A 12,556-nucleotide genomic window follows, 5' to 3' on the forward strand; every position below is an offset into this window, starting at 1 on the left:
AAAAATGCTCAACAACAGCAGCAGCAAGAAATATGTGAAAAAGGATGTGAAAAACCAGCTCATTGAGAGTGAAGTGTTTGCAGAGTTGATAGATGGATGTCTAATTTTGCCAGTCTAAGCTTCTCTGCCAGAGAAGGTAGATGGTGGGCAGATACATGTCTCATCAGCAGAAAGGCATCCTGCCTGCACGATCAGCTGGCTAGCATCTTCCTGAAATGACATCACTCACCCGGAAAAGACATCACACCATGTTCGCATGTATAAACTCTCCTGAGTCACACTAATGCAGTATAGAGGACACATAACAACCACGATAGCCTATAACCTATACTATAACCATCCCGCTGTAACCATAATCAATATCATAATCAAGAACAAAAAAAATACATGATGATGCCTGGATTTGGGTTTAATGTGTGCCGCCATTTTGGTTGTTGCTGCAGGCAGAAAACTGATATATGGACAAAGACGGCAGTGCCTGTGTGGAGCTGAGGTGGGACAATCAAAAACAGTTGACATTAAGCCTTACTATCTTTTGAATGAAACACTAAAGATACACATTAGAAAAAGAAAGTGAAATAATCTTTTCTCACTGATAAAATGTACTGGGTTTCAAGAGACAAGTTGGGAGCCACTTCAGTACTGTCCTTGGAGCCAGCATCTAATGGTTACTGTAGGAACTGCAGCTTCAGATGTTTGCATAATGGCTTTAAAATGCAAACGTGTTGATTTAATCCTGAAAACCTTTGAAGGAGACTATTTGCACTTTTAACTGCATTTCCAAAAATAAATAATTAAATAGAAGACAATTGGTGGGGGGATAAAAAGTCACACTTTGTGCTCTGTGATCTATTCTGCAGAAAGTTACAATTGCAGCTTTAAAAGCAGCACTAACACAACAGCACAGCGTTCCAGTTTACTACGGCTGCATCTGTTCAAAGCCCCCCAGAGTCCAAGCTCAGCATTATCTGTTGCAGCAGAGGCCAACGGCGCCATTAGGCATCCTTCCCACACACACACACACACACGAACGCACGCACGCACACACGCACTCACACACGCACGGAACCCCAAGTTGAGGGAAGCTGGCCAAAAACGTCAGGATGGGAATTGGAACAGAAGCAAGTCTTGAGCGTCAGAGTGAATTGTGTGGCACTGAGCTGTTCCAAAGAAATGCTACAGCTAAAAATTCCTCGTGTGTCACAACATGGGGCTCATGAAAAAGAGACACATTCAGCATGCTGTAAACAAAGACCACTGGTGGTCTGATGAGCTCCTGTAACGGCAGCTTTGTGATTCTAGCTCGTCATTGTTTCTCTATACAGATGTACAGTGAGCCTGTGATATTTTTAGCTTCCGCCAGGCCACGTCAGTCCATGTTTCATACAAAAGAGACAGATGTTGCCAAATTATCTTAAGAATCTCTAAAGAATGCACTCCTATAACACTGTCGGACTCATGATGGACATTTTAGTTTTTTTTAACGAATCAAAAATCGCTGCAGCACAAACATTTTTATTTCAAACATTCTTCTTCCTTGTCAAAACCCGGTGCCTGCATTACCCATGGTGCAAATCAACTGTTAGGTCAGGGCTGAGGAGTGGGCTCCCTCCGTTCTAACTTTCTCATTTTCAAACAAGTCGTCTTCTGACCCAATTAATTCATCAGACAGCAGCTCCCTTGCAAGGCCTTATACAACGTTTTTCACATATGCAGTAGAACTCCCACACACCTGTGAATAGACTTGTGAAATCAGCTCACTTCAACCCTTCAAGTGACTGTAAATGACCTTCTGGTATAAACACACACCATCTCCTGTGCAAGCCTTGTACCTCCTAGCAACTTATTTAGGAAAAACCTTATTGATGACTAGTATATCAGCCATTATCCAGTCATTGTTGTTATTTCTCTGACACTACATTGATGAAATGAAAAGAAGCCATTCCTGTTATTCAAGGTCTTACTCTCACCTGGCATAAACACCTGCTAATAAACCCCCTTAGACAAAAGAGGCACTGTCACTCTAGTCTCAGGCCCTCCCATGCTCTAACCAGCACACTCGATTCCTTGCCAAGCTAGCATTGCTCCAGAGTGCAGGGCTTAAAAGGTGATTAGGTAGAGATTTGGAGTCCCCTTCCTGTGTCGCCAAATGCTCTGACTCAGCTGCATTGAGCGCAGACGCCGCCCCGGATGCCGCTTCCTGGACATCTGAACTCCCTGTAGCGGCCAAGGTCGACTGTGGCAGTGCCTGGTGGAAACCCTGAGTCAGGGTGGCCGCTGGCACCAGGGCGCACTAACCACAGAGCCTGATGTGACAAAAACAGCTATAAGAGCAACACACGCTGCTTGTAGCTGGTGTGTTACACGTGCAGCTGTTGCTGCCAGGCGGGGAGGAGCAGCTCGGCTTATAACCCCCTCAATTAGCAGCTTTGCGATGAGGCTACTTATTATGCACCACCCATAGTCTATAATGCTCCCCAGTGTCCCCCTGCACAGCTGATTGTAGTCAGGGGCTTTCCAGTCTGCAAATACAGCTGCCGGAGGAAATACAGCCGGCGCGAAAAGCCTCTAAATACACAGATGAAGCCAGAGGTAGAACTTTAAAACTATACTTACAAACAAGCAGCACACACTTTACATCTGCTCAACACGTTTGAGATTTAAAAACAAAACAACGTCAGGCATGACTGAGACTGCATTCCAAACCATCAGTCATGTGTCCAGTCTCAACAGAGAGGAGCTCTAATCTGCCACGGAGGGCTTTGCAGAAAAATCAAGTCCATATTAATCCGATTAGCTCCAAGGTGCAAAGCTCCAGGGAGGGATGATGTGTCATAATGAACTGATGACATCTCTCTTCTGGGCCGAATCATGTGAGAAACAGCAGTACAGTAGAGGAGTAAACAGCCTCTCTACAGACTCTAAAGTCAAAGGTTAGAGTCAGGGCAGGCCCTACGTCAACATTTTATTCTCCTTAGAATATATACTCTAAATTACTTTAAGATGTAAATGGCAGAGTCACAGGTCTTTGAGATTGCCTCCATACCTTTCTTGTACTTGTGGATAGGAAGTTTCTTTAGTTGATCTTTACGCAGACGGCTTCTCCGAGCCCTGTGTCGATCCTGGACAAACTTGGTTATCTAGAAACAGCAGGAAAAAAGAAACACGTCAAAATCACTACGCAAAGCACATACGCATGCACACACGTCTTTCTTTTCCAGGTGCTGAGTCCAAAAACCTTTAACTGTGATTTCTGTCACCTGAGCAATTGGAAAAGTGCAATGTTTTTAGCCCAAATTGGATGGCAGTAGTATTACAGTGGCAGGCTTAAGTCTGGTAGCTGACAAAGAGCCAATTTAGACTCAAAATGTTGTACTTCTCCTGATGTAATTAGGTCAAACTTTTAAAAACGAGTGGTATTATAGTGCTGCAAGTCCTCAGGAGGCAAAACTCCTCTAGAATATGAGGTGTCTTCTCCTTTTCTTTTTAATCATCAAGTTTACAGAACTACATTTAAGTAAAACATAATTAACATCTTCCATTAAATAAGCTCAACAGTACAATAATAGAGAACGCTTGTACTTTGAGTTGACGTCTTGAATTTAACCTACCATGAAAACAACAATGAGGATGAGGCAGATTCCCACGATAATAAGGAAGGGGATCAGGTAGTATTCGAGTGGCAGGCTGAAGTCTGGCATGAGGACCACATGTCCCCTGGAAACACAAGCAGAGCCACTGTCAGGTGTTGGCAGGTATTTCAAACACAAAGGCTGTATTACGGCAGCATTTTGTTACGGCTCATCTTTTTGACTGCGACATTGTTAAAGTTAGTGTAAGAAGAAAAAAGGTGAATTAATGGAGCTCCTCTACAGCAGAGATTTCTCCCCCAGTCAAATTTCTAACAGCCAATTTGGTCCACACTGACAAATCTGTGCCAATACCATGTAAATGCTCCGTACTTGTATAGCGCCTTTCTAGTCTTTTCGACCACTCAAAGCGCTTTTACACTACATCTGCATTCACCAGTCACACACATTCATACACTGAGCCTAAGTGCTCAAACGGAAACTAACATTCACACTCATTCATACACTGGCGGAATAGCCGCCAGGGGCAAATCGGGGTTCAGTATCTTGCCCAAGGACACTTCGACACGCAACCAGGGGGAGCCAGGGATCGAACCGCCGACCTTCCGATTAACGGCCAACCCTGAGCCACAGCCGCCCCATGTTTGGTGTTCATTCCTCTGCAAAAGACTTGGGAATAACCCTTGTGTATTTGAATGGTGTCTGACAAGCAACACATACGCACAGCAGTGGATAAATGGTACTTTAATGCTGTGCCTCTCTGGGCTCCTCTGACAGGTTGAGACATTTCATTACCACCTCAGCAGCTGTGACAACACATCATAAGACAAACCCTCTGCCTTGATATATTGCAGTGCACGCTGCAGGCAATATAATTCTACACCAATATTTGATTAAACTTGTATGGAAGAGCTGGAAAGCAAAGAATGGCCAGACAGTGGTGAGTGACAAAAGCAACCATCTCTTCAGGATGTCGCACTGAAAGAAGAGTTAGAAGAGTAAAAAGCTGCTTGTCTTTATACTTACCCCTTGTCATACGTGTAGTCTTCTTTCAGAGAGTTGGCAGTCTCCTCGCTCACAAACACAGAGGGAATATCTATCTGCTTCATAACATCCACTAAAAATAGAAACAAAAACCCACACAGTATTAATGTATCATGTGACGGTTTTTAATTTGCCTGACTCGATTGAACGACTTCTTGTTATCAGAGAAACACTTATTCAAATGTCTAGGTTTCATTCTTAAGTCTACCGACCAGAAACATTTGGCGATGAGTTTTTGTTTCGTCCGTCTGTAAAAATGTTTAGGTGGGTACAACATGTCGACCACGTCAATCAATTTCAATCTTGACGTCTCTCCTGGAAGGCATTTACTTCTTATGTTACCCTTGTTTGTTACAATTGAAAAATGACAAGAGGTTATGTGAAGAATGAAAGCAGAGAGCTTGAGAGAGATTGGCCAATCACTGCGCGAAGGGGAAGTGCTTGTCGGATTGTCTGTTTTGGAAATGCAGCGCCGTTAATTCTGTAAAAAGTGTAGGGGGAAGGAGGACCGAACGCTTTTTGACCAAACGACAATCACTTCTGGTGAAGCGTACAGACACCTCTATTGATCTAAAACAATGGGTGAAACCTCTTAACCGGCATTACTAAGGGTATACATTTTATAAAACATATGCTTGTGAGATCTACTCCTCTTAAAAACATTAACCAGGGCAAGAAGCATTTTTTGAATTTATGACTGTGCTGCACTCCCTCAAGTGAGAATATTAAGTGTGACAAAGAAAACCCCAGACTGTCATTTCCCAAAAGTGGGCTAGAGCAGGGACAATATAGATTCATAGGCAGGGAGTTCTGCGGTGCTGCAAGGCATGATCTCGAAACTTGAAATGGACTTTTAACCATAAAACTGCCCAGCTTTTCCTCAGGCTCGGGGATAAAAAGAAAAACAGAAGACACATCATCTTGTCAAGAGACACACTTAACTGCTGTGTAAGATGCTAAATGCTAATGAGCTGATGTACACAGAGAAAAGCAGGAGATGGTGGTAACTTACAATCATTGGACCCCATGCTGATTAAGTCATCAGAGTTCACATTGTGAACGATGGCAGCCTTGTACCCGGCTTTCTGGGCATTGAGGACCTGTGAAGAGACAAAACATTTACGCCCTCATTATCAAATGGATCCCTCCTTTGGTGCTAACACCTGGTGATTACTAGCAGGCTAACATCAGCTGCTACTCTAAGACTAAAAACAGCCCTAAATGAAGTTGGTATGTGAGATAACAGAGGTTTAGTGTCAGATTGTGGAAATCAGATTTGGCCACATTATCTGACAGCAGCATCAAACCACATTAAACGTGACACAGAAATAGAAACCAGTTGTGGTTAGGAGGGAGAGCTCTCTCTGACTCTGCTAGAGGCTTTTCACTGAGCCAAAGAGTTTGCAAGGCACAATCTGTTCACTAGCAAATGTACACTTCCAGTAAAAAAGGATGTTCTCCACTGCTGATATGAACTAATTTATGATCTTAATTTAGCATCTTAAAATAACAGTCTGAGAGGAAGCGCTGAGACCACAGATAAATGTACACTGTGGCTTCACTGTAGCATTCAACAACATGTTTATGGTCTTTTTCCCAGAAAGTGTTTGCAAGAGAAACAATGTTGCATTTAACGGCTCGCTCCTCCATGAAAAACAATGACTGCTCTTCTAAGCTGACAGAGCTGTAACTGAAGACCAAAAACAGGAAGCGCTCGATGATAGGAAGGGAAACGGGGGGTAAAAAGAAAGTGGAAGAGCGGGCTAAGGTTGGAAAAGATGTTCTATTATAGGAAGGTGACACAAATGCTGAAAGCCTGCACACAGCTTTTGCTCAGGTAAAAAACACCTCACGTTAATTTACTTTATCTCCGTCCTCTGTTCCTGTTTAATTTTAATTGAAAATGTTCTTATTCTATATAACAAAGGTCACAGGTACTAATCCCCCACAAAGGCATGAACAAAACACTTGAGGAAGGCCTGCTCACTCACAACAAGCAGTGACTATCTGCTAAGTATAATTAAAGGCACAACCTGTAATCCAAATGAAAACTAAAATAAAAACAAATGAGAAGCTGCGGTCACCCCCAGATTGATTGTTGTTTCGTCCTCTAATACAAGGACGAAACAACACTAGAAAATCACCAATGTTTGTTATTTAAATTCTAATCAACTGACAAACAAACAAAACACTTAAATGCAGTTCAAAACAGTTCAGTTTCTATAATGTATCTGGTCAAAACAAAATCCTTTTTGCATCTATAAAAATTCACAAGGAAGTTTTTTCCTGCAGCGTGATTCATATTTCCATATTTTAAGCTGGAGCATACTTTCTTCTTTTTTGTTTATAGCCTTATAATGACTGGCTAAGATGGTACTCACTCTTCCATTTTGACAAAAAAAAAAGTGTTGTATGTGTGTGTTGAATGTGTTGCATGTTCATGTCCACACTGACGTTAATCATAGATGTGTGTCTGTTCTCTTCTAAAAAGGCTATTTATTACTCTTTTTATATCTGTCAACACCTATTTATTCAAATTCTCAAAACCCCAGTAGGGTCAAAGCATGTGTCAAGGCTCAACTGTCCTGGACAAACATAGTCCAGTCTTATTGTCTAACCTGTGGCTCACAGCGCCTGCAACTTAAATGCTCAAAATGGGTTTTCTCTCAGCCGGAAGGCCAGGTAACTGTGTTGTAAATGTGATTGTGACATAAATATGATGAGACAGCAAGCCGTACCCGAAATAACAAGCTGGACAAGTTCTTGGTGTCCAAATGTCTCTTATTTAGTGTATGTACGGCTGTTAAAATGACTTCAATCTTGTAATATTAGGTATTCATAGGTGACATAAAAGGCAGAAATCCAAAGACAAGCGTCCAAAAACCCTGAAATCTTGTAAAAACCTGTGTTATTTTGTGAATGTGGATCAACTGATAAAATAAAGAGTCAAGGGCTCCAGGGAATGTTTCCTTTGAAATTGAGGGGGGAAAACACCTGCACAGTTATTTGTCTTGCATATAAATAACAGGAAAGAAGGCAGCGATCCTCCAGAACCAACGACAATACTTCTAGCACTGCTAGAGGAAACCATATTCTTCCTAATTAAAGACAAAAATGAACCCTATTGTATAGGTTTAATGGATTTGGTTTGTTATAGCATCCAGAGAACAAAGTTTTGACACAACACAGCCGAGTAACGAAAAAGCAGCCCCAAAACTTTAACATTGAGCATCCTCACATTTCTGGTGTATTAAACAGCCAGAGCTAAAGCACATTAGCCTGATAATCAGACCGAACTGCACTGCAACCTTACTTCATTATTCATTCTCACACTGTGTTCACATAGCCAATTTTCAGGAGAGTTACCAAACCAATCAGTGGGGCTGAACAACGAACTGAAACTTTATTGAAATTGCAATATGGCCTACTGCAATTTTCTAATCGCAGGAGGCGCTACCAATCAGTAGATATTAACAAGCCAACTGACGACCTTTTTCTAATTCACTGAAAGTCTAAAATGTGGACAGGTTTCAGATGTCTATAGCCAGGCTAACACAACATGTAATGTTGTCTAGACATATCTTGTGCAGCTACAATTTCCTTTAATCAACAGTAAACATCGCATTTGGGAATCAGTTCCAGAGATTCAGAGAGCAAAGGCTTCTTTTTGTCACCATTTCTGTAAAATGCATAAATGCTAAAACAGAAGCAGGGACAGCCTGAAGTATCATGGATATACTAAAAAGACTAACGCTAGATTCATAGTATTCAACAAAGGTAGAGACGTTAGAGTGATTTTCGTCCTTAAAACCACTGCTACCTGAAGCCACTGATGTTTATTATTAGTCTCAGCATGTGCCACCCTCCAGTGGTAAATTAGCACCTGATTAAAAACCAGACGGTGAGAGTGAGACCATGATGTGATGCAGTGCAGGAGAAAAAGTTGAGCTTGGGTCACACTAGTCATCTGCTTTGTCAAATAATAAGAGCCTGAGCAATCAGGGGTTGTATGAGTGCTGTGTGATAGCCCTGCAGCTCGGCCAGGCCTCTTTATACAAGCAAGGAAATCCATTTAGACCTGTGAGGGTTGAACAGTGTGTGTTTATGTGTGTGTGTGCGTGGTGCGGCCTGCATGGATGCTAACACAGAACAGCACTGTCTTTTGTCTGTTCCTTGTCATTGTAATTTTATGCACAGGCATACGTGAAGCAGAGTGTATGGCAGCCGCAGCATTGTGATCCCATGTGTTGGCTTGTGAGGGTGTATTGTGTGGAGGTATCAATGGCTACTGTGTGCGTCTAGAGGCAGATACGTGAAACACACACACAAAATATTGTGTCTGGGTGTGTGTGTGTGTGTGTGTGTGTGTGTGTGTGTGTGTGTGTGTGTGTGTGTGTGTCTGTTTAGAGGAAGGATCTAGGTAGAGGGAGAGTTCTGGCTGTGATTATAAGACATCACTGACATGGCATTTGTCTTTCGTTTTGACTTTTTATATTTTTTATATTATTATATTTATATTTTTTTACTTTCTTCCTCTCTCTCTTCTCTCTTTCTTCTTTTTCCAATTTTGCGCTGTGCCGCTCTGATTCATTTCCACAAAGCAAACATACAATTGAATCAATCAATCATTGTCATCTAAGCTGGTAGAGCTGGAAATTTATCATCTTGTGGTCAGTACAGATATTTGATGGCTGCGTATCAGCCCTATGAGGCCTTCATTGTATGATGTAGCTTCAGGTTAATGTTATCTAACCTAATTCCCAATAGTAGCAACACGAGGGGGAATTAACAGCCCAGAAATAAAACAATGCAGGGGGCTGCAAGTCCACCTCGAGTAACAGATTCATGTGTTTAAAGTCTTATCAGATGCCAAAACACTGCACAATGGTTTGTAATACACCCAGTGGGCAAGTTCAGAAAGAATGGTTTGCGGCCGCTGATAGCATCATGAATTGTACGTCACATTGCTCTCTGCCCTGTCTCAAAGTCCGATTAACAAGAGATTTTGCTCTCATGATATTACAGCGCAAACACCACCAGAAAGTTTTAGTTCAGTGCAAATTGCTGTTAGATGTTCATCTGCAATTTTCTGTTGCGGTCGCGGTAATATTTGCTCTTAACGCATATTGGAGTAGCGTATCACACGGCATGGTTAAGCAATATTTGAGTCAAAAAATGTGATAAATGCAGCTGCAAGAACAAATCTTTCTACTTATATCTTTAAATGTTTGTTTTGAAAGACAATGTATTCCAATTATAGTTATAACTATTCTAATTATCTATTAACTATCCCCTTCGCCATTAATTTCTATCTTTGGGATGTCTATCGTTTTTCTCTGACTCCCTCATGTTTTATCAGTGATTGTTATTTGGGGTTCTTTAACTACTCTGCTCTCTGCTGGACAATTACAGTGCAAAATTGTGTCCGCTTCTCACAGCAGTCAGTTTTATGTTGTTTTCCAGTTTCATTCCCTCGTGGTGATAACCAGTATATATAGTACTGTGGAAAGTCTTATAAAAAGCGCTTCAGCTACCACCAACTCTATAAAGACGCAAAGACTTTCACTCTAAATTTGTGTGGCTATTAGTACTGGTGTTTGTGAATTGGACTTTTTTTCAATTCGTCTCATTTGCATAGAAAGGGGAAAATTTTATGCACATTCCATCCATCCATCCATCGTCAACCACTTATCCTGTGTACAGGGTTGCGGGGGGGCTGGAGCCTATCCCAGCTGACATTGGGCGAAAAGCGTGGTACACCCTGGACAGGTCGCCAGTCCATCGCAGGGCCAATTTTATGCACATTACCTAATTTAAATAAGTACAAACAGCAAAGGAACACTGAGATACTATTTGCTTGGCAGAGCAGTGATGGGTGCATTTCACCCTTTTGCTGGAATTACACAGCTTCTTTTTGCAGGTAGAACGGCCACAAAATCCGCGCAATCCTGTTGTGAATTCGCCCCTTAGACAGGATTTTACAACTCAAGAAAATTATCACAGCAAGGTCACAGCAACTATTTTATCTATCTTCCTGACGATCGCAAGGTAACAGTAGAAATACGCCGTTCAAGTTACAAAGTAATCTACCAGGAATTTGTGCTTGAATGTGTCCGACTGGCCAATGCAGCACCTTGACGGATTCCTTGCTCTTATCTAGAGTTTTATGTAGGATAAATTACACACTACATACAGTTTTTGACATGGGTGTGGTATGTGCATGTAGTTTGCATCATATTACGCCTTAATGTGTTCAAGTAAGGCAAATAGGAAACTACAGTAATAGCTACCACAAGCCAGATTTTGGACAGTTGTGGATAATACGGGTCATTAGTGAACTAGTAAATTTGTCCTCATGCTTTACTTGCTAAATTCTACTTAGATGGTAAAACAATCAGATGTAGGTGCTGACAGCAGACAGTGTTGTTCCCCCGCCTGGTGTTAACTCTCAACAAACTGGCCGGTCTAGTTCAGTGTCTTTTCATGGGGATTTTACAGTAAGAGTAAGAGCCTCAGAGTGTGGTTTGGTGTGTCTGCCTGGGATCTGCAGAGGAATTCAACCTATGCTGCTGGCTCACCCGGGTGTTTGCATGGGCAGAGATAAGGACGTTCAATGCATTCCTGAGAGACTGAAGAAAGGGAGAAAGAAACAGATGGAACAGGCAGGAAGGCAGGGGAAAAAGACCGCGAGAAAGTGAAAATGAGATGTGAAACCTCTAGAAATAAAAAATCAATAGAACGTTAAGTGTGTGGCTATAAACACACACACACACGCTTAAACCAAGAATGCATCAACATGCTTCTACCATCTGCAGGCCATTGTGCTGAGCTGTAGCACCATCTTACATGTCATTTTAACAGCCTTCATTAAACCCCTTAATTGCGTTATCCCTGTGGGAACGCACATAACAATCCTGCATCATCATATCACTCTGCAAAAAGTAGCTTTTCACATATGAGTTTAACTTCTTAACCTTTTTATTTTACCAAAGAGCGTTGACAGAGCAACATTTAGCTTCTTAGTACTTTTTTTATTCATAGTCTAAGTTTTCACATTTAAAGACATAGCTACACTGGAAAAACTAGTGGCTAAATGCCTTTATAAAGGGCAACTTTACATCTTTTGTTGTCATGTGACCTGGGCTCAAGTTTCTCTTTTCCTGCCTTCCAACGTCCACATTATTTTTCCTTTTTTGTACTATTAGGCCTTTTATTGAAAAGAGGAAGCATAATAAGCCTCTGATGCTTGTTTTCTCATCGGGCACCCCGTGGTGTGCTGACCATATTTTGACTTGGCCTGCAGTACAGACACTGTAGGTTTTATTCGTGAGGTTGACCAATTATGGATTTTTAAAAAGAAGGATTGGACTCCACTTAATTGGCTGCCCTGTGAGTGAATTTAACAAGCTCCAGAAGCTTTTTGTCAGCGGGTTAAAAACACAGTTTGACATGTAAGTCCTAAGTAAAAGGCAGAAATGGGATTTGAAATCAAAACACAGATTTGATATCATTTTCCGGTTTAATGATGATAAAGCATGTCAAACTGTGTCAGTAACTTACCTAAAAAATGTCAGAAAACATTACGTTATGGTGTTTTTGTGGTGCTACTATAAAGCAATTGGAAACTGAACATCTTATATTACACAATTTAATGACACTAGTGTTACTTGTGTTATTGGCCTTCAAGATATATCATCATCAACTTCTCAGTTTCCAAATACAGGCCACTACATCTTTGAGGTAAAAGTGTTGACTGTTTGCATCTTGGTGATAAGTTTTCACAGAAGTAAAGATCTGCAGGGCATCCCTCAAAACTTGATTAGCGAAGGCAGTAACTGCTGCCAACATTATATTTCATAAAGACACAGAGGCTCTCTCTATCTAAACCCTGATCTGGAATATGGTTTTTACCAGAGACGTTT

At 41.5% G+C, this 12,556-nt stretch overlaps 1 protein-coding gene across 1 annotated transcript in view; it reads right to left on the reverse strand.

The window, feature by feature from the left end:
- rnf13 (ring finger protein 13) overlaps positions 1-12,556 on the reverse strand; it is a 45,934-nt gene that overhangs the window by 6,373 nt on the left and 27,005 nt on the right. The window contains exons 5-8 of the mRNA XM_038715678.1: positions 5,647-5,734; positions 4,617-4,707; positions 3,612-3,717; positions 3,047-3,140 (exon numbers count right to left, since the gene is read on the reverse strand). Of these exons, the coding sequence (XP_038571606.1) occupies positions 3,047-3,140; positions 3,612-3,717; positions 4,617-4,707; positions 5,647-5,734 (379 nt within the window). The remainder of the gene's footprint in view (positions 1-3,046; positions 3,141-3,611; positions 3,718-4,616; positions 4,708-5,646; positions 5,735-12,556) is intronic.

This window comes from Micropterus salmoides, unplaced genomic scaffold (genome assembly GCF_014851395.1).
Source record: "Micropterus salmoides isolate LMB-PRFRI ecotype aquatic unplaced genomic scaffold, ASM1485139v1 Ms_hic_scaffold_13, whole genome shotgun sequence".
Classification (NCBI taxonomy): Eukaryota; Metazoa; Chordata; class Actinopteri; order Centrarchiformes; family Centrarchidae; genus Micropterus; species Micropterus salmoides.